Source organism: Sander lucioperca, chromosome 2 (genome assembly GCF_008315115.2).
Source record: "Sander lucioperca isolate FBNREF2018 chromosome 2, SLUC_FBN_1.2, whole genome shotgun sequence".
In the NCBI taxonomy this organism is placed as follows: domain Eukaryota; kingdom Metazoa; phylum Chordata; class Actinopteri; order Perciformes; family Percidae; genus Sander; species Sander lucioperca.
In genome coordinates, this window is record NC_050174.1 from 11571913 (window position 1) to 11597627 (window position 25715).

The window sequence follows — 25715 nt, forward strand, 5'->3', positions numbered from 1 at the left end:
GACGCTTTCATCCAAAGCGAATTTAATTTAGTTCTGAATTTAATCCAGAAGTATTGAGATACACACCATTATTGTGTTATAATTTTAGGATTTGGGGGTACTATAACAAAATAATGGGTACCCTGAAGTAGTAAATAGCAGTCAATAGTCAAACTCTTAGAAATCAGACATTTGACAAATATATCTAAAATATATATATATATATATATATATATATATATATATATATATATATATATATATATATATATATGTATACTGTAAAGAGATAACAGATAACACATGAACCCTGCAGATCTTTTTATTTATAGATACACAGTGGGCATAAAGGCACTTAGATAGGAATTGTTTGCCTCAGTAAAGATACGTTTCTTTTATCTACTCAATGTAAAGTACAATACCACCATGACAATACTTGGAATTGAACCCCCCCCCCCCCCCCCAATCTTTTAGTTTAATTAAAAAGTAAGCTACTTTAACATGAATATAAGTCATTAGCATAAGTGAAAATTAATATAGATGAAAAGATATGAGATATTTAAAGCACATTTGTGATATTTTGACTAAAGGTCCCAAAACTCCTCCGGTGGCCTCTGAAATAAATAACGAGTTCCTGAGGGACTGTTCGTTATTTAATTAAGGGGCCACCGGAGGAGTTTTGTGGTCTCTAACCTGAAAAGACGTGACCCTTCCCTTGTCAGTAATAATTTTCCTATGACCCTCCAAAATGATTTGAAAAAGATGCATGACCCTCCCCTCGCGTGCAAGTTTACACTTAACATAGAAGTACAGATACCATTTGATTTTTACAGCCATGACGTACAGGAGTTAACCTCTGCATTCTCATCTTACACATCCCACTCCTCTGTTATGGTGTGGTGGCCATTTCAGTAGATTTACTTACTAACATTGTTGTGGAAACACAATAAGCATGGAAACTAAATGCACACTTCATGCATACTGCATTACTTCAGATACTAAGTTACTCCTCTAGTAAACTAGTATTCATATGAAATAAAACAATAAAACATTGAGACCATTCAGCAAAGGACGCTGGGATATAACCAATTCAACACTGGTTGCTATGGACTTGTCACTATCGTCATTGTATATTTTAGCACATAGGTAAAGCTGCCGAAGCTGAACATTATATTCCAAAACACATATGTTTATTTTTAAAGTTTTTAAGTTACATTGTAACAATTTAACAATTCGCCCTTATGAAATCCAATCGTGGCACGGCTGTTTTGGAATGCAATAGACAGACGCTTAAATTCAACTAAAATGTAACAGTGAACAATCAGTGTTCAACCTACAGTCTGTTGAGATGCCTGTCCAAATGCAGAAACCAAGCGCAGTCTCACCATAAAACGTTAAGACACGTTGAGAAAAAAAGATCCCTATTTTTGCCATAATCCAATGACACGAAAAAAAGTAATCCACAGCGATCAGGAGAACCACAAAAAGGTAAATGATACGGTGTATCCAGCAAGGCGTCACATTCACCAGCCAGCTCCAAACAGGTGAACGAGGCCTCTCCACTTCGCCGTTTAAACAAAGTGGAATAAACGTATAAAAGTCCAAATCTACACAAAACCCGCAATCAGTTAGTAAGCTGACATCACATTATATACATGGCATTTAGGAAACCTTTATTACAAGGTTGGCACAACAAGATGTCCAGACTAGTGCAACAGTAATTTTCGTTTTTTTGCGTCCTGCTGCTCCCATCGTCAGCCAGCTAATATTTTTTTCCTAAAGCAGTATATGAAATCAGATGTATTACCTACCACCATTTAGTTGTTTTGTGTTATTTAAGATATTTATTTAATATCTGGTCATGCCAGATGTAATTATTCCACAAATTTTTTAAACAATGCAATTACCCGTTTGAGCCACCAGGGGGCAGTGCTCCTGCCCCATAATTGTATTTAGAGGTTGTACTAGAATAGGTTTAAATGGTTTAATTTAAAAAAAAAAACTGCACATTGCTGCAGCTCCTCTTTTCACCCTGTGTGTGAGACATCTCACTTCTGTTCCTATCTTTGTTGGGAGTCGCACATGCGCAGTAGCTAGGTAAGCACTGCTAGCTTGTCAGTTGCAGAGCATGAGGTCAAAGAATTTCTAATAAGGGAAGAAGTTCCACTCTCGTTACTTCCGGCTTCTGAACTGGTTGCAGTTCCACCAGAGTTCCACTTGGGGCGCTCACAGGCGAGTGCAGAATGAATGGGACTCTATGGAGCTATAAACCTCAAAATCCACTTTTCTCAGGATCTAATTTTTTGTCTAGTAATTTGAATGTTGCATTCGAAAGGGGAGGTTAAGAAAACACACACTGCTGGGTGTTAGATTTTTTTAAAGTGGCTTTTTTTGTTCTAAAAAGCCTTTTAAAATGTCAATGCCGTCATACACATATACGGCCAGATACACTGCTTTACGGCAAGCTCTGAGTCGCTACCTTTTTTCTCTCGAGGCATCGACAACACAGCTGACAGGTTAGACTCTCTCTGTCAATACACATGCTAGAAAGAGGTTTGCTAATGTTTTAAAGACCACGCCGAAATATTCACTCTGACATTCTGGTTCTGTTTCGGATGCCATCAAGCGGGATTACGGGTCGTAATCAGTCCTTCACTGACCAATCAGCATTCATTAGCAGAATGCTAGCGTGTTATGGGCAACAACAACTCAACCTGTAAGAAATCGAAAGGACATAAGTACTCGTTTATTCAACTTTCGACCTATAATCCATGTTGAACTTGCAAAAACTACAATCAAATCTGAGATTTCTCAACGACAGTCAGGCGAAAGAGACAATTTTAGCCGTCTAGCTCCATAGAGTCCCATTCATTTTGCACTCACCTGCAATCACCCCCAGTGGAACTCTGGTGGAACTGCAACCAAATTTGGTACAATGGGGCTAAATAGGGAGCGAACAGGCTTTCCATAGACGGGCTTTGATGAGGTCCTGCCAAGCTAGCAGCTAGGTGAGCAACGTGTTACAAAGTGACGCACGTTCATCACGGAAGTAAAGGCTGGACTACAATAGAGCTGTTTGGAGCAGTTTGTGAACAGTGTTTTCTCTGGAAGATGGTAAGTCCCTTTGGGGTGGACTTTGGGCTCCTATAACGTGCAGAAAAAGATATATAACACCATAAAGGAAAGGGAAAAAGCCAAAAAGCATAATATAAGCACTTTAACTTTAATGCTCACAATGACTTAGAAACAAAAAGAAAACAAGTGTTTTTATTTGCCTCTTTGTTTAAATTGATCTTCTGGGTAATCAAGATTAATGGGTGAAACATGTTCTCTTAAAGGCTTGTGAACACTGTATGTGTGTACTTGTGGATAATTGTTTTATTGTACCATTACTCCCATATACATACATAGTGTTCAGTGTGTATTGGGTAAGGTTATACCATTGGTTACTCTAAACAATAAATGCCACATGAAAACATGTCTTGATAGTGGTAGTAAAAACTATTTTTATTTTCGATCATAAATAAAGCCTATAATCATTTAAACATTTCATGATTCACATTTCACATTCAAACATGAAATCAACAACAAAAAGGTGAATCCAACTTATACAAATTCTAAACCATTTTCTCTCAAGATACACAGACTTGAAAATGTACAGAAATGAGCAGACAAAGCTTTCTGACAAAACAAAGCAGTAGTTGTCCCAAGTTTTTGCAGTGTCAGACAACAAAATCAACAATGAATAACGGCAACATTTAAAATAAAACATAACAATCTGGAACCCCATTTCTCCTGTGAGATTGACCAAAGGGGAAACAAAAGACACTCTGAAATAAATGAGAGTCCATGTTAATTTGTTTAAACAGGAGTGCTGGTGTGCGACTGGTTTGGACGCTCCGTGTCAAAGGCTTTCCATCAATCTATCTTAGTCATATTAATCTGTCATCTGCTCTGTGAAACATGAGCCATCATGGCCCCAGTTTTTTTTTTTGGGACAATAATTTGAAATTTGAGACAATAATATGAACTCACTGGAAAACGTTTGTATCATAAACCACTATTTTTTTTTAAATTTGTGTTCCTAAAAAGGAAAAGTTACCTGATTACCTGACTTTGCACTGAAATGTTGTTCCCAGTATTTTAGTCTTTATCGTGTCCAATATAACAAACACGTGTTTTTAAATCACAGTTAAGTTTTCAAAGTTTCCAAGACATCAAGTAACACTTATTTTACAAGGAAACACATATAAAAGACTGTACTATACCATCTTTCTTACTTTTTGGTGGGAAGCTAATGTAAAAAATGTAATAATAGTAATAGTCTACTAAAAATAAGCATGATGAAGTTTTGTTAACACTTGTATGGTGTTAAGATAAGAGTTTTTGTTCATGGGGTTCAAGCAGTCAATGTTCCATGAAAAAAGTAAATAAATAAAAAAAATATATATATATTCATCTTCATTGAAGCTAATGTTCTGTATAAAACACAAGGCAACAAAAGATCCCGCCACAAAATTTGACTAACTTTTTGTTATTTCTGTATCTAATATTAGTTTGTGTTTTGCGCTCACCCAAACAATTTCCAGTCTAGTGCAGCTTTAAGTTGAATGGACTAATACATTTTAGCACAACTACGGAGTAGTTCACATCTGCTAGATTGCGGGAGCCCAGCACAACACAGGGTTCCTGTTTCAAGTCAATGTCCTCTTCACAAATTATACAATCCATCAATTCAGCAGACCAGAGGCTGTATCCACAAAGTAAAGGTCCAGAATCAGTACACATGTACCCGGCTCTACATCCAACCTCCACTGTGTCAGACACATCAGAGCGTAGGGGAAAACTGGTGTACACAGAATCGATAAGGCAAATAAAATAAGATTGTTGATCTACTAATACCACTAGTAATTTACCTGGTGTTTCAAAATATTTTCTGTCTTACGGATCCTAAATGTTGAGCACAGTACCGATTCAACCTTGTGACTTTTTGGTCTGAAAATATAGCTGAGAATGAAGGCCCCGCTGCCACTAAAATGCAAAAGCAAATCAACTAAGTGACGCAGAAATGCTCATTGATGAAAAATGTCCAGTTACAGCAAATATATTGTATGTTTAATACCTGACAAAGTTACATCAGTATATAACCAAGAAGGTGAATTTGCCCGTTTGTTTTGTGGCATGTCATTAAGTCAAACTTACTTTTTACAGCATGTTTGGCTACATGGGAATTAAAAGAAGCTAATGTTTTCATTTTCCTGTTTGACTGGGTACAGCATCCAAATGACACAATTGGATTTAGCAGTAACAAGAATCTCAGCACATTTATTTAATTTGCTCCAGTCATGAAAAGCCTCTTTTGCGTTCACTGACAGACATTTTGTAGAGAAAATGTGAAAGTGAAATGTCCTGGCCATTGACTCGAAGTCAGCATCCTTTCTATGAGAGACTGTGTACAGGAGGAACTTAAGGCGTTGTTCAAGATGCTGTTGAACCTGTGCTGCAGAGTTCTATCATCGGGATCACTTAGATCATTTACACTTACTACAGCATTTCACACCTCTTAACCCTATAAGGGTCTACACATCATCATCACTTATGTTTTATCATTGAAGTTACAGTCATTATGGAGTGAACATAAACAACACATCTAATCACGTCATCAAAATCCACTGATTTCCAGGGCTGTTGAGATGTTAAATTTTTCAAGCTGGTGTCAACTCTTGAGACTAAATATACAGAAATGAATGTAAGCACAGTCACCACCATAAAAGCCTCCTTGGGTGTTTTATGTGTACAGTTAAATGCATGTGATCAGAAACCATGTTGGGCTGACATTTGCATATTTCAGTTTTTTTTCCTGTGGCTCTTTCAGAATATTGTGAGTTGAACATGAAGTCGTAAATATTTTTACTCTAATACAGAAAACGTAACAAGTCTTTCTAAAGGTGCTGACACACGAAGCAGATGGCAAAGAACTAGTGGCGACGAAGGCCGTCTCTGGCGTCGCCTCACGTTTTCTCACGTCGTGTCTTGGCCAAAAAGTTACGCTTGAACACACCGCAAAGACTACAGTCAACGGCCAACTAGCATATATACGATATATGATATAATAGCCAATCAGATAGATTCCAACCGAGACGAGGGTCGCAGAGTAGCGACGGTGTGTGGCATACTGCAAAAACTAGGGCGACAGACGATATCCTTGGTTTGTCAGCACCTTTAGAGGGATTTCCATTTGGGTTTGATTTGTATTCACTGTTAGGAGGGCTGTATTAACCTGTATAGTGCTGTTGTGCAGAGGTGTATAAGGGGTGCTGCTTCTTATGTCGTGTGTAGGCTCCTTCTCCGACTTCAGCCCTGCAAGAAAAAAGTTTAAATGATTTAATAACACAAGCATACCTGTGTTTATATTTTCTATTAATATAGCTGCACAGCGCCTACAGCAGGCGTACATTTAACTGGTAAAAGATCTAAAAAGCTGCATAACCTTTCATGAAGAAAATATAAATGAAATTAAAACGTTTTGTCAAAAAAATGTGTTCCAAGGAAAAAGGTGTTGTCAATCTGCTGCCAATAAATAAACAATGACCAATCTTGGAGTTCAGCTGCTAAAACCTTGAAGTGATTTTTAGCAATTACAATGTGTGACATGTTGAGTTGATATTATTATACTATGACATGAAGAACAAGAAAGTGAGGCTGTCAGTGAGGAAAACATTGGTGTGCGTTTCAGTGTATACCTCAGATTTGAGCAAGCTCAGCTTGTTTGTCTGCTTCAAACTCGCCTTCATTCTCATCATCTCCATTATAGTCAGCCAGCTCCTCCTCCATGTCCTTGTCTATCAGAAGGCACAATGTGGTTTTTACCACGAAGCACACACAAATCCCCTTTTAAGCACAGTGCATTTATTTCTTAATCTGTATCAGTAAGGAACTATCCCTCACTCAAACCTAAGCTCTGGCCTTCTGGCCAACTGCACTTAGATAAACCCAAAAGTGGAGACTGAGGCTATTCTCTCATGCTCTCTCCCTCTCTATACACACACACGCACCTTTTCAGTTTTATTCTCTAAGACACACACCTATATTTTCAGCCAGTTTACTCTGCTGCTGTTTCTCCAAATCGAGTCCACCCACGACTTGCTCGTCTGCGTCATATTCTTCCGGCTCCTCACGTTTCTGACCAATAGGAGTCTCATTTTCCGTCACCTGGCCAATCAGCATGCCTTCCATCCCAGGGTCTACCCCTGGAGACATGACCAAATTGTTGTTCATTTTATTAAAATTGCACCTCTTTGCTGAGAATGCCTGGATAGGAATAACAAACTAGTTCACTGCCTTCAGTGAACCATGCCTTCTACCTTCTGTCTGAGTGCCCTCTTCATGAGCATCCATCACCTCCACATATTTATCCTCAGTCAGGTTATTCTTCAAAGGTTCACTGGTCTCTGCCTCACCCTCCTGTGTTTTGACAGCTCCCTCTGGTGGTAGCAAAATGTCTTGCTTAACTGCAGCAGCTGAGGGAACAGACTGGGACTCTACTTTGGAGAGATCCTTCTCTGGAGGCAGGTCCACTGGGGCATCAGGACCTGGTAAACAACAAGGCAGGAAGCAAGTGCAATGTGAGGGTGTACACTTATTATTACACTTGTTATTGCAAATCTACATAAGTCTACATAAAGTTATGCAGAGATACACAACATGCATTGGATGTACAGTATGTACAGTACATACCTACATACATATACATAAATATTATTGTCATTGCATGCTTTTCAGTTGAGTAGATTGAGCCACCAGGACATGCAGGTTTGTTACCTTTGTCCACGATGATCTCATTGGTCAATAGTTCAGGTGGATCATTTCCTTTGGGCTGAGAGAGGCTCGGTGTGTGGCTTACAACAGTTGCTGTTTTAACTACATCAACCCCAGTCATGACTGGTCTGTCCTTTTTTGCTGCTCCATCCACTGCATTTTCCTGCTGAGGAGTAAACATCATCATATACTACATTTCTTTACGTCATCAATGGGAGGACAATGATTGCAAAAGTAAGAAACGTCAAAGCCAGTCAATAGCATTTTACTATATACGCTTGGGGACCAGAAAATCTGAAACCCTGGCCCTGCATCTACTGTAAGTGGGCCAGTCCTTTCCTTTTGACTATGCTACATAAACAGGTGCAACATCAACTCCATTTCCACACTTGTAAATGTCATGTAAACAGGCTACAGAGACTCAGGAAAATTACTAATTGTGGGTGTCAAAAAAGCTAGGTTAGAACATCACCAAGCCTGATGAGTTGCTGTTTTTCTGTATTACAAAGAAATGCAAATGTGTTCGTTGAGGAACAGTTTGAGAGTTTTAATCATAGAAATAAAATCTTCCTTCTATGGCTTTAACAGAGCACAATGGAGCTTTTATGACCACTGCAGAAGTGGATCCGGATCTGTGGAAGGACTCTAGACGCCACCAGAGTAAACATGGTTTACAGCCTTACACATGGTTCATTGTCAAACAGAAAAGCCAACTTACCTGTGAAGAGACACCTGAAGGAGGGATGAGCTTCTCCATTTTCTTCTGAACTTCCAGTTTAGCAGCAGCCACTCTCTCCTCACACAACTCCTTCTGGGACAGGACCTGGGAGTGACAATGGGTCCTACACATGCATGCATGCATGCATGCATACAGACAGACAGACAGACAGACAGACAGACAGACAGACAGACAGACAGACAGACAGACAGACACACAGACACACACATATTAATAACGCTGATGAGTTGTGGTTATTGTCATTTATTCATATTAAGAGGGCTGCAATTAACATAAATGTAGATGCACCTTGATCTACTTTTAAACAAACCTGTATAAATATAATTAAAGGAATCTTTTTCTTACATGTCATAAGTGAGTTTGTTGTTGAGGGTTTTGATGTTGCCTTGGCAACTCTGCAGCTCCTTCTGAAGCTTCCCCAGGTCATCATTTAGCTGATTTAAATTACCTACAGTACAGACACACACAAGACATTAAGAGCCACATAAGAACTGAATTATCTAATTTTTCTACAGAGCTCTGTTGGCTTCTAACGCAATGCAAATAGAGGTTAATAGTTACCTTTGAGTTCCTGTATGGTTTTGGTACTGGTGGAAATGTTTTGCTGCAGTGTCCCCTTGAAGCAAAAAAAATAAAATTTATATTTACAGTAGCTTTACAGTTTGTATTTTTCCTTTGACACTGTGTGAGATTAGTGTGAACCACAACAGTGAGTGAATCTAGGCCCCCAAATTCCTCTGTGGCAATAGCTTATAGTCTAATGTTGATTTGTCCCTGTTTCATTCTGACATCATTTAACTCCCACAGGAGTATGTGCACACCTTCTCCTGGCTGCAGGTGTTCTGAGATCCTTCGAGCTGTCTCTTGTAGAGGCTTTCTATGTGGCTGATCTGCTCCTTCTGTCTCAGGATCTCCTCCTGGAACTCATTCTTCTTCAGCTCCACTACTCCTCGCTCTGCTGCTCCACGTCGCACCTGGCCCTCCAACTCATACATCTTAGTCTGTATCACACACACAAAGACAAAGAGTAATGACACAGGTAATGATAGCAACAACCTGACTGTACAGTGAGCAGTGAAAAAAACACTGGCTATTTACAGAAACTCACATTATAATAACAAAATATAAAGCACACTGGCTGCGTTTTGGGAGTTTCTTCTTCATGCCACTTATACCCAGTAAAAAAAGATCAGCAACAATGGTACAAAGGCTTCTACAAAACAGCAGAAATGTTTGGGCCTTTAAGTATATTCCTATTTCACAATACAAATAAGCAAGGACATGGGTTAAATGAGTTGCTCATAGTGACTTGCATTAAAGGATGTGTTGTGAAAGGTATAAAAGAAAATAACATAACTGACAAAAAGACCTTCCCACAACTGAAACCCTGAAAAAACTGAAGACAAAATAAGGAACTGATGAAGCAAATCTAACTTCTGCAGAAGGGAATGCATTGTTATTGCAGATCTGCACCAAAACCTCAGTTCATGATAACTTGTTTTATCATTAGACAGCATGTGAACTGTAAACACATACAGTTTAGGCAAATGCTAGAAGCTGACATTGCAAGAGAGAAAATATGAATCAACTGGTAATGATTTCAAACATTAGATACTTTAAACTACATTAAAATGTATATATATATATATATATATATATATATATATATATATATATATATATATATATATATATATATATATATATATATACACACACATACATACACACACACACAATATATATACATACATACATACATACATACATATATATATAAACTTACGGTTTTACAGCAATTTTTAAGTTAATATTTGCACTGTCCACTATGGTTAGAAATTCACAGAAACGCATAGATCAACCTACCTGTAGCTCCAGGTTGCGGGAGCTTGACACCCAGTAGTTGAAGCCCAGAACCAGGATACAGGCAATTAGAGCGCCAATCATTAGAGGGGGAGATCTTCCTCCACGACGTCCATTTCCCAGCCCACCCATAGCTGTGTACAAACTAGACACACACAAACCACAGCCAGGGTCAGACTCAGCACACTTTCTATTAACTGTATAATCGCATGTTTTAAACAAGTCCTTTCTGTCTTTGAGCCCTGAATTACATCTACTATTTGAAATTTGTCAGCTGACACAAGGCCAGTTGTTGCTGATAACAAGGCTAAGGTCATTTAAGGAGTCTACACAGGTGTTTGTTTTGCAGGTTGCTTATAAACATGTAAAAAGCTTGTTGTCAGGCCTGCAAGTAGCAGTGAGCTACTTCTGCTTCAGCTAATGTCACACCAAACTCATGTCCATGGTGTCAGCAACTTTGTTGTTATGTGCACACTTATCGAGACAACGTTTTAAAGAGGCATTCATGACAGACATGTACATAATACGCAACACTATGGAGCAGCAAGAAGACCTCAGTTCTAACAATGCTGACTCAATTAAAATGTTTGCAAGATCCTGAGGACATTCCCAAAGACACATAGGTGCTGAAACACAACAGGTATTCACCCGTACCAAGAACCAAAGTCTGATATACTTCCATTTCACTGGTACAGTTTCATATTGCCTGGTGGCGGCAATGTACAATGCAAACTAATACGCCCAACCCTGAATACCCATGCTTGGTTCTTCCCATCATGCAAATGCCGGCAAGACCCAGGTGCAAATAATTACTTAAATAGTAAAATATAATCTACTTAGTAATTTACCTCATGCAACTTTTATAGACTTAAATACAAAAAAAGTAAAATCAAAAAACAGCGGGTTTGAATCAAACACCACAAAGAGATAACGTTAATGAAGACATGGCAATACTTAGAATTGTGATTTCACAGAAGAGAAATCGATGCCACGTATTAACCAAGCTAGTTAGTGATGTTGATATTAATGTCGACGCATGACTCCTTGTGTTGTCACAGCAGCAACGTTACAGGAAAGCGTGGCACAGATGACAAACACACACTGGGATGAAATTAGAAAATCTGGCGTTAGCTACCAAATCACATCCCAGGCCTGTAAACAATTGACCTTAAACGTGTTGAGTAGTAACGTTACCCTGACAGAGCTTCTTCTTTTTCTTTACGTAACTGCTAACATTAAACAGCTAATGTTAGACAAAAAGGTTATTCATATAATAGATCAGATTAATTCAGGTCCCGGAATGAGAAATTAGGTGATGTTAACAGCTATCACGGAGACTTAACGTTAGTAGTTTATGTTGCAGTATATCTTTTTTTCAAAAAATGTTAACAGCCAACCCTAGAAATAAAGTTAATTAACTAGCTAGCTAAGCGTAGCTAATCTGACAAGTCTTATTATTTGAGTCTATGCTGAAAGCAATTACCGTTAGCGTTGCCACTCTACTGCAGGATAACGCTTTCGTAGTTAGCAACATAGCTTATCTCCAGTTGCCTTTAGCTTTAGGTTAGTCTTGCATTGTCAGACCCATAGATATAAAACATAAACACACAAACAATATCTCCACAGCGATTAAGTAGCTAGCGTTATAGCTTTAGGCTAACGTTAACATTTGACGCTAGCAGTTAGCTAGCTAACGTTTACGCTAGCAGCCAGTCTTTCAGTTAACGTGAGCTACTAAACTTACCCGCTAGAGACGCAAAACAGGAATAAACGTTGAGCCCAGTATATGGATTGATACTTGGTGATATACTTGACAATCTGGCCGCGTTTCTCCTGTAATTACCAGCGCATTACCGCTAGGCAGTTACCTCGTATCCATTATTGCCATACAAACAGCAGAGTGTCCTCTGGGACAACAAGCGGTGCTGAAAAATGAAGCCAGTGTAAAAACTGCGGTTAATCGAGTGGCCACTTGAGGATGGCTCTGAAAGGGAGTCAACCCCAATGTTAAAATGCAGAACTTGACAGCAGAAATAAACATACAGCATACTGCCTCTGCCTGCTGTAGGAAAAAACGGCGTTTTGGGTAGACCATCATTTCACTAAAATAACTCAAAAATACATTTAATTTCATACATTTCCTGTAGAAAGTGCTTCTGTAAGAGTGTAATTGCTGCTGCAATCGATATTGATTGTTCGACTTGTCAACTCATTACGGAATATTATTAACTGAATCAAACCAGACATTATCAAAACTATAAAACAAATAATGTTAGTAATTTATGTTAAATAATTGTCAAAAAAGGATGGATTTCAATAAAAAAAAAACACCAAAACACTGTTTTACTTCATTTAGTCTTACCTGAAGGTGAAGGTTATTTGTTATTTATATTAGATTTTGAGACATTTGTCCCAACTACTTTTTATGATATAAAAAAACAAGTAATAATGCAAAAACTGAAGATGCTGGTGCATCACATTGAAGTTACTCATTATCTAATGAAGATTGCATAAATGGGTTAACTTATATTTAATTTCATTATCATGGTAGACACACCATACAAAACATAAAGACAAAATATGCATACAGAAAATAATAGGTATTTGTAGACATACAAACAAGTTATTTCTTTGCGAGCACAAAATATCCAACAAGAAATACGTTATGCTGTTGATATCTTCTCTTTGTGACATGATTCAGTTTTCAACTTGTTTTTGTTTCAGTGTTTTCACAGATATTTAATTAAAAAATAAAACATGTCAACTCTTATGGTGAAATATTCAGACAGCAATACATTTCCTCGTGTATCATGTGCGGTTATCCTAAATGACTGCAGGTGCATAAGTGTGCCATTCATGTCCTTCATCCATCAATCTACACTTGTAAAACAATACTGTTTGAAAGGCAATATCAAAAATACTGGAAAAAGGGTTTGGCTGTGCACAAACAGGTTAATCACAGTATTCTCTTTCAGTTAATGATTGTTAGTGATTGTATGTCCATGTCTCAGATACATTATCTTCCTCTTTATTTCCTGAGATACTGTGTAATTCTTTGCATTAAGACTTCACTCAAGAAGTCTTTAGTCCTTTTTTTCCAATTCCAGCATGTACTAGCTTTATTTTGTTCTCCCTCCATGTCTTTTGTCTATCAAACATCGTCAAAGATGCCTGTCCGAGAAGGTGACACAGACAGGTAACGTCCTCCTGTGGATCTACAGTGTCAGACAAAGAGAGACAGTATATATTATATTTCTAGAATAATAAAGCCTGTTTCATTCTTATTCAGCCTATTAAATACCCATGTTCAATTCATTTTGCAAAAAAAAAAAAGCATACCTTCTGTTTGGTGAACCTTCATCACTGAAGTTATCTTGCAGTAAGCATCTCTGCTCCTCCTCCTCCCCATCTCTTCTGGTGAATGGGATAACTGAGAATAACAGAGAGCTCTGTTTTTAGTGTGTACTGTAAGCAGGCAGACCTCTTGATGGATATAAGTGAGAGTCTAGTGGTAATGAACAAACTCTAATACAAACAAGCATGAAATATGAAATCAAGCTGTCTACTGAGACCCTGTTGTGAACGTCTTGCCATATTCATTTTCATAGCTGAGAGCAACACAAAAATATATATTTTTTCCATGGTTATACTAGTCTTCTTTTATCCCTACCACTATTGTTGATCTCTGTGACAGGGCTGCTCTGGTTATCATTCAGCTGAGTGTAACCAGCTCTGGTCCGCCCAGTAGCCCCCTGGACTCCATACCGCTCCCTCCAGGCCTGAAACAGAAAACAAAAGAGGCTCATAAATACCTAGACACACTTAACACAAACCAGTAGAACCAGTGGGCCAACACATTGAGTTTCTTGGCTTCAAAGAAAATTGTAAGATATATGATTTGATAGAATAACCATTTCTAACCCATCTTCGATTTTCTCCATCCTCAGCCTTCTGTTTTATTCTTCTTTCTACAAAAGAACAAATTGTAGTCAATATTGTATAAAAGCATGTGCAATTTGTTTAACTAAAAGTACAGTGAGTCAACAAATAATGACAACTTTCAGATACAAATACAACAACTTAATGTAAACTGAGGTAAAATAAATAAATAAATAGGAAAATTAAAATAATTAACCAGTGAAGTAACCTGTTTGATCTAATAACTACCAATTAAGTTTAGAGACAAGAGAGGAAGAAATAAATAATCAGGTCTGCGATAATGTGGCTTATTTTTGTAAAGTTAATCAAAGAGTCAAAACAAATACTGCACCTTTGAGCAGATACATCAGAAATTGTGAGTGATTGAATTTGTAATGAAACTACCTCTTCTGATGAGTTCCCTGCCTTCATCCACCAGGTCAGAGGTCAAGTGATCGTCAGTGATGTACTGATGAAAGCCGAGGAGGTTCAAACAGCGAGAGCCCAGGCTACAAACCCAGACACACAATTACAATGTGCTGCATAAAAAAGACATGTTTCTCTGAGCAGATCCATTCCCCACAGACTTCCTGTTCAGTATTGATCTGTTATCCAAAAAGCTTCATCATATCATATCATATCATATCATATCAGTTGATCAAATTGATCATATCAGAGGGGGATTACATGGACAGTATAGGCAAACTTATACATGAGTGGAATCCCACTTGTACCAAAGAGGTGGGTTGTGTACACATCCAACCCCAGTTAATTACAGTTGCAGGACAAAAAACTGTATAGAAAGGGAAAGGAGAGGTCGCCCACACACTCACTTTCAGTGTCCTTTCTCTTTATAATCCTACTTGATGCACATAATGACAAAATAGTGTTGTACATTTGTATAATTATTAATTGAACATAGGCATGAGAATGCATTAGGCACAAAGCTAAATGAAGTTATTTCCCCATTTATATTATCATAATATAAGCATTGTAGCTCGACTGATACTATACCATAATATTTAAAAGTTTAAAAAATTATATATTGTCTGATAGTACATTTTTAAAACAAAAACAAACAATCTTGATATGGGTCCCTTTAGATTTGTTTATTTAAAGAATTGTGACCAAGATACATACTAAGTGGGATATTTTACAATTAAAAAACCTGTCAGAAGCTGTTGGTGCTCTCTAATGGACAAACGGTAAGTATGGAATGTTACTTATCGATCTACATATATACACATACACTGATACCGATATATCTGTAATAAGCTAATATATATAAACAAAACTACACTATGTATATCAAATTGATAAAAATAGTATTTAGTTGTTAGTGGTTATTGGCTTACCTGTAAAAAGTGGCAAAGCAGAGTAGCAACACCAGCATGGGATAGTAGATGTAGAACCCATCAGATATGAAATATAGCACACGCATAGAACCCATGATCTGACAGAGGGAAAGAAAGACATCAATCCATTTGGTTTGAATGCAAAGACAATTTGACGTTTCTACATACATTTTCTGTAAACATGCACTTGAATGAGAGTGCATTGTATGTCTTTGTTAGTAATACTATCTGTGTATGTGTTGGTTTGTGCATGTTTGTGTGGGACCCACAGAGGTGTAGGATGTCTGTATTCTGTCCTGGTGTGAGATAGCGGAGTCCATGTGAATCAGGCCCAGAAAGTTGAGGCATAAAGGAGGGGTCAGACGACAAAACAACCTGAGAGGCAAAGAAAACAAAGAGAAGAAACCCAATATCATAATACAGGAGTTCAACCAAATGTGAAAAGAGCAGACTGTGATCCTCTATTGAAATAGTGCCCTATAATTCTGTTTACTGTAAAAGGTGCTAGAGTTTCAGCTGATGTTTTGACCAAACTAACAAATATGTTCCAAAATGTCTCTTACACCTATTATGTGAAATACATCTCTTGTATTATGACTTTAATGAGTAACATACATGCCGCTGAACTGCAGGCTGTAAGCATCAGTCTGGTGATGTGGCACCAGGTAATAGTAGTTGAAAACTCGTATCCTGAACACTGTGGAGTAGACACAGACACACAGGAAGAGGATACTGACAAAGCACGCCATCTGGTGGAAATAAACAAAACAAGTACAGAGAGAGGGCAGATTAGCTAGTTCAATATAGTGTTGCATGGATTAGATATATTGTTAAGAATATACATGTCAAAACTTGGATGGATTTTTCTGCAGGCTGTGGGCGCTGTGTGTTTTTGTTGAGTGTGTTCTTGCTTAATGAAGCTCATGTTTGTTGTGTGTGTGCATCACTCAATATGTGCCCACCTCGATACAAATGTAGTTGTGTTGTTTTTCCGCCATCTGAACAAAGACAGCGAAGAGGGAGAGGATAGGGTGTGTGCTGAAGAAGGTGCACTCGGACCAAACAACTGTTGCTGAGAGTAGACACAGGAGAACTGCCAGCAGCCTGTAGAAACCCTGCCTGAACACACACTCCCAGTACCACTCTGACACACACACACACACACACACACACACACACACACACACACACACAGTGTACACCTATCTAGTTAAGCAGATAGTTAAGGGCATTATCTATTCATACTTAATAGAAGACCAGAATGACTGGAATACAAAAATAGCAACATTCAGGTTAGGAAGGAACCACTGTCACGACTGAGAAGTTTGATCAGTTGTAGAAATACATTTCAAAAGGGGTGAAAGTAACACCATCAGGATATTAAAAGTCCAGTAAAGAACAAAGTTTATCTCTGAAATGTAGTGAAGTAAATTAGGACTCACAAAATGGAAATACTATCAAAAGTACCTTCATTTTGTACCTAAATGAAGTAGTTGAGTAACTGTACTTACTTTCCATCTGTAAACTTGAGATGTTGGTACTGACTAGGGTTTAATATTTTTCCCGAAAATTAGATGAATCAGATATATGAAATAGCTGTTTTTTTGTTGTTGTTTTTTTTAAGCCCAAGTAATGTATCGATATCATTCAAATATGCGTTCCCAAATCCCAAACTGACATTTTTTTATATCATTTGTATCATTATTAGGGCAAAAGAACACAGTTTATGTCCATCATCAACACAGTTTGCAATAATCAATTACTGCTGCGTGATCAAGTGAGCTGCGTGCGTGACATCTGCTGCAGCGCTAATTATGAAATGCATAGGCAACCCTTATAAAACCAATATTTTACAGAACTCCATTATAAAAACTAACGAAATCTGCTAAAGTAAACCATTGAATGATTCCTAAACCATTCTGTTAAACAAAATCCATTCTGTGGCTGTTGAGATTTGTAAGCGGCTGCAAACGGGAATAATCACTCGAAGTTAACCAAATGTTTCTTTATTAGGGCAGGGCAGGCATATTTCTCTTTTAAACACATACAAGTTCACATACAACTAAACTGTGCACTGCAAAAAGACAGGGCCATAGGCCTATGTAAAACTGAATTGAAGAAAGCAATATCAGCATTGCATTGAACTTGTGACATCTTAGGCTACATATTTCTTTTTACAGTTTACAATGCATTCTCACCCTGCCCTTCTTTCTTTTTCTTCTGGAAGTGTGCTTTCAAGAAGCAGAGAGCTTTGACAGACTGCGCTCAGGCAGTTTCGGATTTTTGTGACAAATTGGCCACAGATAGAAAATGCTCTCTCCACCTCCACGGATGTAGCCTGAATAGTACTAAGAGCTTCAAACAACTGTTGCAGCTGAATGAATTTAGTGAGCCTGCACCGTCGCCTGCATCAACGTTACCGTATGACAACAATAGACGCGCACTCCTTGCGTTTTTCATTTTATTTCCCGTTTCCCGTCATAACCTTTCCCGGGAATCGGGAAATAGTCTTCATCAGATTTCCCGGGAATCCCGTCTCCCGGGATTAAACCCTAGTACTGACTGAACTCACCCACAGTAGGAGTGAAGATGAAGCGATAGATCCAGCTGTGGTGGCGTACTGAGGGGAAGCTGTGGTTGAAGTGTCGGACCGGGCTGCTCTGGCTTTCAGCTACATCTTCTAGATGAAAGGCCTGGTCTAACAAGATGGACCACTGTACCTGAGTCTGACTGTGTCTCTGCACTGCAGAGATTACCTGAAACACACGCACACAAAAAATATTATTCACACATACACTGTCATGTTTTGCATTATATCCTTTAAAACCACAGTAGAATGTTAAAAATAATAATTACTTTTTTATGAAGCTTAATCAGGCCTCTTTTGGTGGGAAGGGCATTCTGTTCACCACAAGAGCTTTCCACATTTCTTCCCATCTCCTCTTGGTACTCAGTGGGACACTGAAATGAGATGACACTCAGATGAAGACTGTCCCATAGAGCCTGACTGTAAAAACTGTAAATGCAACACTAAACTTTGGACTTACTCATGAAAAAAACTTTACTGAATTTAATCTAATGAACAATAGCCTGGGTATTTCTTACCTTTGTAATAATAGTGTCTACACACTTCCTGAGACAGTGGTTGTACCTAACAGATCCATGGACGCCTGCCACCTCCTGATTATAAGAAATATTTTTTTTTGGTTAAAGTAAGGAAAAAAAGTTTGGATTTTTTTTATATGCAGTCTGTTGAAATATTCCCTAAACACTTTCAGATTTAGCACCTGCTGGAATCTATTTTCGTAATAATCTTACAGCACAGAATTTTATATAATATGTCACCTCCATAACATCTGCTAGGTTCTCCTCAGCCGATGCCTTCTCAGTAGCCATTTTTGCTACCTTGAAGTAGGTCTTGGCCAGCAGGTAACCGTGGGAAGATGAGAGCCAATAAGAACGTGGGATCTCCACCAGGCCATAGCCTAGCAACAGCACCAGAAGGAAGAGGCCCCAAGTGTTGGCGGCTGTAATGCCAATGGTCTGGAGCTCTCTCCTGCACAAATTTTACAGATAAATCTGCTGACATAATACCAGCTTCGAAAACATAACCAAAAACAACTTTACTCCACAAGTCATCTAATGCTTCCTGAATTGAGGTACATTTGACTTACCATGTGAGTTGCCACTGTGGGTGAGCAGCCACGTACACGAGCAGAGAGATGAAGATAAGGAGGTAGGTGCCATAATAGATAGCATTTTCAATGAGAGCTGTCTTAATCTTTCCAACTCTGGAGAAAGATCCCGATCGTGCGTAAGATTGCATGAAGGGCAACAGCAGCCTGTTTATACACACACACACACACAAAGTATGTTCATTAAGAAAGGGGGAACATACAGCAGTTATAGTCTCAGTTGGAGTAAGTGACAGAGTGTGTGAGTATCTTACCAGGTAAGAAACTGGGATGTCCAGTATACAACTCTCCACAACACTGGTAGGATGCCATCTGGGATATAACTCCATGGTTCCTCACAAACCTTTGGTATACTGTAACACACATACAGTGGCACAGTTGCAAGAACACCCTTTGAACTGTAGTGATGTGCATAGCGGTCTACCACTGTCTTTTTTGAATACTAACACTCAGTGTCACCAAAGTCAGACATGTTAAAATCTGACACTTAGTTTTAACGCATTTATCTGAAAAAAACTCTCCAATATGAAGTAGTATCACTAAAAATTGAGTAGACCCAGATCAAAAGGGGTACTGTTTATGAAAAGACAATTTCATAATTGTAATTTTTCAATGGCGTGAGCACAAGTAAATAATTGGGATTTCTTTCCATTTTATTATATTGGGGAGGAAGCAGAACTATCACACATTTAAGTCAATACCATATATGCATATATCTTGTTTTTAGAAGTGGAAACCCTTGAAAATGTTTTCCAACCCAGTTTGAAAGTTCAAAACCTATGGTCTAAAGAAACACTTTCAAAGGAACATGATCACAACTGGACTGTTATCAGTTATTCTTTCCATGGCTTTTGATGTAGATTTATTTATTTTGATTAGGACAATGCACATCAATCAACATTTCTGTAAATGCGCCAGTGTTAGCCAGTCGGCTAATTTTCAAGTGTAGTCCTAGTTACCCAGCATGCATGTCTTTATGGTGGGAGGAAAACAGAGCAGCCGGAGGAAACCCACGCAAACACGGGGAGAAAGGCCCGGAACAACCTGGATTCAAACCCAGAACCTTCTTGCTGTGAGTCAGAAGTGCTAACCATTGAGCCACCATGCTGCAATGTGGTGTCATTAATTATTCAATCTACACAGTTTGACAACATTAAACTTACAAAGCAGTACAAAGAGGAGTGTATAATACTACATGCTGCTGAGACTAAAGCCTATGCTAAATGTAATGCTATGAAAGAAAGATTAGTTTCTGTGATTTCAAGCAATGGAAAATCAACTCAACTTAAAGGTTGTAAGTTAAAACTGTCCAAACTCATGCAGCTTGGATGTTGATAACTTCTGAATCGACATGCAATGACTAAATAATATTTGTTTTCATACTTTTACTTAGCCAAAAGAATATACATTTTGCATCATGTTGGTTGGCCTTGGAACACAATCTGAAGGATTACATTATTTGCCAAAAAAATCAAACGTTATCTTATTTACCTGACAGTTGGATAAACAGAGGATTTGCTGTCTGTCTGATTAGTGTGTCTTGCTTGAGTTACAGGAGCAGGGTGGTTTGCATTGTCAAGAATACACTGCTTGTAGATGGTCTAAAAGAGGAGCAGAGTTTACACAGTGAGGCAAACACACTCCATGAAGAAGCCTATTCCTATTCATCACATTACAAAAGGTACAGGTAACACGCGGAGGAGAGATAAATAAACACACAGAGCTCAATCTCACTGACACAGAGACTATTCTCAGAAACACAAACAAACTCTCATCCCGTTGATCCTGTTGTTATCCTGAGAAAATCCAAACAACTATGGTTACCAAGGCAAAAGACCTCATGTTGACACGCACTTTAAACTGCTGCAATGGTTTCATACCGTGCTGACGTCAAGTGGCAGGATGAAGACGATGAGGAAGCAGAGGTACCAGGACAGCAGCGTTCCCAACAGGACCATCCGCTGCTGCCTCCGCAAGTCTCCATAGCGCTGGAGGAGGTAGAGGGCCAAGAGGAAAACAACTACAACTACAACAGCCAGCGCAGCACCACTCATAGTGATGAGTCAACAGACAGACATCAGGAACTCATAATAATACACTGGAGGGGGAAAGAAATAAACAGAGACAAACTGATTGGATATAAGCTCTTATCTGTTGGACAAAAGGGAGAAACAGTATGACCTGAAGACTTAGCGCAAAACACATACATGATACAGTAATAAGGTGAGGAGGGAGAGAGCAGGGGGAAATGAAAGAACAAATGAGGGAAAAATAAGAAAAAAAATTAAAAGGACCATACAAGTGGTTTTGCATGTTTTAGCCCATTTACTACAAATCTCATATACTTTACATTATAGCTAGTCTGGCTCAACCAACAGAAGTACATTTCTGGGATAAAGCCTGATATCCAGCGCGCCCCTCCCTTCTCGCTATCTCCGCTATCGGGGCTTAGCGCTACCCAGGACGGTTGTGATTGGACAAATGAGCCGAAGCGTTTTTTTCCCTATCCCAGAATAGATAGGCTGTGTAGCCAGACCATACTCCAACGCTGACACAGGTCTGGCAATGGGAGACTACATTACAGCTACAACTAATCATTCTGCAAATAATGCTCTTATGTTTTAGAAACTTGAATATATCTATTGTTACAGACTTTTTATTAAAATCTGTAAAATGTGAAAATCTGATAGCAGACTCTGTAGCCCAATGTAGTGCAAGAGTTTTAAATTTGCATTTAAAGTGCAGTGCCAAACAACAATAATGTTACTATGAAGACAACTGATGCAGACTTGATGTTCACTGTGATGAATTACAAAGCTCAAGAGTGTTATTGATTTCCACGAGGTAAAGAAATGAATGGATCAAAGTAATGATAGAAATGTATATCCACAAGCCTAAAACTCAACAGCATGCTTTTGAAAATGGTACATAAAAAAATATGTTATAAAAAATGTGTTGTAATAAATAGGTAAACTTTGCTAACACACAGCAGTGTCCCTTTAAAATCTGGTACTTTGACCTTAGAACAATTAAAACATAAAGTATGGCCAAACAGTGTTTAGAAAATGACACTTAATCAGTAACGTTAAGTTAGCCTAATAAAAAACAGGGTGGTTCAAAATGTTCCTACAAAAATATGTTCTTTAGGCGTTTAGCCTAGTCTGTTAAAGCAATAGTTTCCTTTTTTTTCTAGCAACCATCTAAAATGTAGCCTAATGTAGTCCAATTTTTTTTTTTTTTTTTTTTTTTTTTTACAGTTTAGTTGAATTGTGGTGAGCGCTAAATAATTTCACGATTTCTGTCACCCATGCACCGTGGTCACCTAACAACAAAAAGCACTCGGATTGTTGATGTAGCTACATCGTGGCCTGTAACGTTAAGATTAACTCGGTGGAAAACAGTCTGTTATTCCAAAAATTATAAGAAGTGCTTCTTACCTTTTGAGTTTCTTCTCTCAGGCTGGAGCTTGTAAAGCGGTTAACTGTCTGAATTTACTGTCACATTATGTTCCTCAGACGTGTAGTCCGACAAATGTACACAACCTTTGAAACTACATTACGTAACATCCACACGGTGCAGCAAGGAGTTGTGGGTAATGTAGGCGAGTAATGACGTCTCAAACAGGAAACCAGGCACTGGGACCTCTGACCCGACTCTCTACATCCATGGCTGGGACCCATAGATGGGACCCTTATTGCCATATAGTGCCACAAAAAAGCATAGCCTACAGTATATTGCAAAATATTGTGTAACCTACATGTGAACAGTGGTGGAAAGTAACTTAGTAGCCTACATTTACTCAGGTTTTGAGGTTTTGAGCTACTTTACTTGAGTATTCCATGTTCTGCTACTTTATACTTTTACTGCACTACAATTCTGAGGCTTTTTACTTCACTACATTATTTGATAACCTATAAATTACTTTCCAAATAACAAATAAACAAATAAATGATGATGTAATATCAGACTTTATTGTGAAATTCCCAAACAACAAAGCAGTAATACAGGCTATATAAAATATACCACACATTTACCATTTGCAATATTAAAGTGATGCACACATTAATACTGTTAATACTTTTGTACTTTTACTTGAGTACAATTTTAAATGTATAACATTTACTTGGAATAGAGTATTTTGCACTGTGAGATTGATGGTATTATTTGAACACTTCTTCCACCAACTGGATTTGAATATATGGCAAATGTTCTATACACTTTATATCACTTTTTTCTCATATATATGCTGAAATATATAGAAAATATAAAAGGAAAATACTCCACGTGCAGCAATAGGCTATATAGTGGAGATACTTGGTGTAACCTGTGATATAAAGATGTTCCTTATACTGTTATATTGTTATGTAAATATAAAGCTGACAGTAATTTCAAGAGTTGTACACTTTATTCAATTAAGGGTTTAAGCCCTTCGAGACAAATTTGGGATTTGGGGCTAAATAAATAGGCCTATAATTAACTCAATTTAACTTTGCATTTCTTCAAATAACAAAAATGAATCTATCTTTCAGCAGAACCCTGATGTGTTTACAGACATGAATATTGTGTAATGCGGAAAAAGTATCACTCTACACTTACTGTAAAATTGGTAACATCCAATGATAAGTAGAAGGGGTAACTGTTTTCGGCAGATTTTGTATTGCAATGGTACAAACTATTGTTTTAGTTTCTCATCTCATTGCAGATTCACACACACATTGAATCATGGTATCACACAGCTAAACATAGGCTTACTATACATTACACCCTATGGCTCTCCAAACTGGCTTTTAGGTCACAAAAAGTTGAATTGATTTGTTTCCAGTTGTCATAGCAGCCAAAAAATGCATGAATCTTGACAGATTATGTTTTACAGTCTTGATGAATGTCTGCTTCGGCCATGCTGGATGCACATTCAGTCATGTAAAACCAAATCAAATCATGTTCTCACGCACTTTTTATCCAATGAGAATTACTGATCTTGCACACAGTTTGTTTCAGCAACTCTTGTCATTCAGTTCTACATTTTTAAATACAATTCAGTCTATGACTGCTGGCTGCAGATGTAAATCTTAACAATCAAGTCCTTCAATATGAAACATCAAATTAATTAATTTGTCAAAATGTAGCAAGGGAGGCGAGCTGTTTTAGCTTAGCCTGGTTGACACCAGACCCTTCTCAGTTATAACTGAGAGTGGGTCTGGGCAAGCTTCATTCACAGCGCATTTCCAAAGGGGCGTCACCAACGGACGCTGCTCAAATGCCTCTGGGCACAATTGGATAGTCCTTCAACCAATCAGACCAACGATCCGGGTGACGTAGCAGCGACAGCGGCATCAACGGGTTGCTGCGCTTCTGTGGCCGTCATGAATGTAAACAAAAAGCTGCTTGCCGTCGCTGCGCTATCGTCATCGTGTCCCACCTCAAAGGTTGTGATTGGTGCCTCGATTTGGAAAAACTGGAAATGGGCTTGAATGGGCTCTTGGCCAGACTGACTTGCAGAGCGAATCTCAAATTTCGCGTCAGGGTTTTCCCAGGCTAGTTTTAGCTTACATTTTCCCTAAAATAAATTTAAAAAAATGGCAGTGTAATGATGCCATTACTGTCACCTTTCCTGTCGCTCTCAAATGTCCAAGCAGAGGCAACTTGAAAAGGCTTCCAAAAAATGCATCGGTTGTGGCTGAAAGCTTTGGATTTACCTCATGGTCTAAATGCTCTCTAAATGCTTTCCAACAAAGGAAGAAAAATGTCTTCAACCCATTTCAGTTGTGGAGGAACATCCACACATATGGGTCGTCAGCGTACAGAGGGCCCAGCATGTTGACGCACACAGCTCGGTGCTCCAGTAAAAAGTCCATCTGGCTCACCAGGTCCAGACACAGATGTTCTACAAGATTCAGACAAACAGACCAGCCTTCAACCACTCTGGACACACCGAGTGCCTCCAACCAAACTGACCCAAAGATGTCCATGGATTCTGGCCAGTCATCTAAAAGAGTGTCCATCAGCTCCATCTCGTTCATAAATCTGTTTATTTAAGCTCAACGTAGATCAGTGGTCCATTCCTAGTGACTGTTTTCCTCTTTCACACTGCTCCTCTATTTCTCAGTCGCCGTCTTGTTTCTGTAGTGCTAGGCTAATTGCCCTGATCCAAGCAGTCAGTGCATATAAAACCTGGCTGCATTGGCAGGTGCTTAGTGAGGCCATCTGTCAGCCTACATCCTCACCTTAACCTCTTGTCTCTCTCTCTCTCTCTCTCTCTCTCTCTCTCTCTCTCTCTCTCTCTCTCTCTCTCTCTCTCTCTCTCTTTTCTCTCTCTCTCTCGGATTAGTGTAATAAACTGTGTGACCA

General features: G+C 38.5%; 2 protein-coding genes across 4 annotated transcripts; both read right to left on the reverse strand.

Moving 5' to 3' along the window:
* Positions 1-3461: 3461 nt before the first annotated feature.
* Positions 3462-12374, reverse strand: golm1 (golgi membrane protein 1). 3 transcript variants are annotated; one of them, XM_031309263.2, is made up of 11 exons: positions 12144-12374; positions 10403-10544; positions 9358-9537; positions 9098-9152; positions 8882-8984; positions 8516-8639; positions 7801-7963; positions 7344-7556; positions 7065-7229; positions 6723-6821; positions 3462-6339 (listed from the first exon to the last, which is right to left on the reverse strand). In XM_031309263.2, the coding sequence occupies exons 2-10, from the start codon at positions 10529-10531 to the stop codon at positions 6724-6726; spliced, it is 1230 nt and encodes a 409-aa protein (XP_031165123.1). In that variant the 5' UTR covers positions 10532-10544; positions 12144-12374; the 3' UTR covers positions 3462-6339; position 6723. The 3 variants fall into 3 exon arrangements, with proteins under 3 accessions (XP_031165123.1, XP_031165122.1, XP_031165121.1); XM_031309262.2 differs by having other exon boundaries at positions 7344-7571; positions 7801-7960; positions 12144-12373; XM_031309261.2 differs by having other exon boundaries at positions 7344-7571; positions 12144-12372.
* Positions 12375-12901: 527 nt separating this feature from the next.
* On the reverse strand, positions 12902-22946 carry lmbrd2a (LMBR1 domain containing 2a). Its single transcript, XM_031309092.2, has 18 exons — positions 22805-22946; positions 21248-21465; positions 20859-20968; positions 19622-19720; positions 19347-19514; positions 19018-19228; positions 18778-18852; positions 18529-18633; positions 18245-18428; positions 16635-16816; positions 16288-16421; positions 15942-16047; positions 15673-15770; positions 14723-14826; positions 14321-14367; positions 14070-14178; positions 13739-13829; positions 12902-13614 (listed from the first exon to the last, which is right to left on the reverse strand). The coding sequence occupies exons 2-18, from the start codon at positions 21419-21421 to the stop codon at positions 13551-13553; spliced, it is 2061 nt and encodes a 686-aa protein (XP_031164952.1). The 5' UTR covers positions 21422-21465; positions 22805-22946; the 3' UTR covers positions 12902-13550.
* Between the last annotated feature and the right edge of the window lie 2769 nt (positions 22947-25715).

Excerpts from the sequence above, each read along its gene's own strand:
- golm1 (XM_031309261.2), bottom strand. The coding sequence starts at position 10,531 with ATGGGTGGGCTGGGAAATGGACGTCGTGGAGGAAGATCTCCCCCTCTA. Across the intron at positions 9,153-9,357 it reads ACACCTGCAGCCAGGAGAAG|GGGACACTGCAGCAAAACAT; the intron begins GTGTGCACATAC and ends TTTTGCTTCAAG. Across the intron at positions 7,964-8,515 it reads CTTCAGGTGTCTCTTCACAG|CAGGAAAATGCAGTGGATGG; the intron begins GTAAGTTGGCTT and ends TTTACTCCTCAG.
- lmbrd2a (XM_031309092.2), bottom strand. The coding sequence starts at position 21,421 with ATGAGTGGTGCTGCGCTGGCTGTTGTAGTTGTAGTTGTTTTCCTCTTG. Across the intron at positions 20,969-21,247 it reads TGCCACTTGACGTCAGCACG|ACCATCTACAAGCAGTGTAT; the intron begins GTATGAAACCAT and ends CTCCTCTTTTAG. Across the intron at positions 19,515-19,621 it reads ACATCCCAGTTTCTTACCTG|GCTGCTGTTGCCCTTCATGC; the intron begins GTAAGATACTCA and ends GTGTATAAACAG.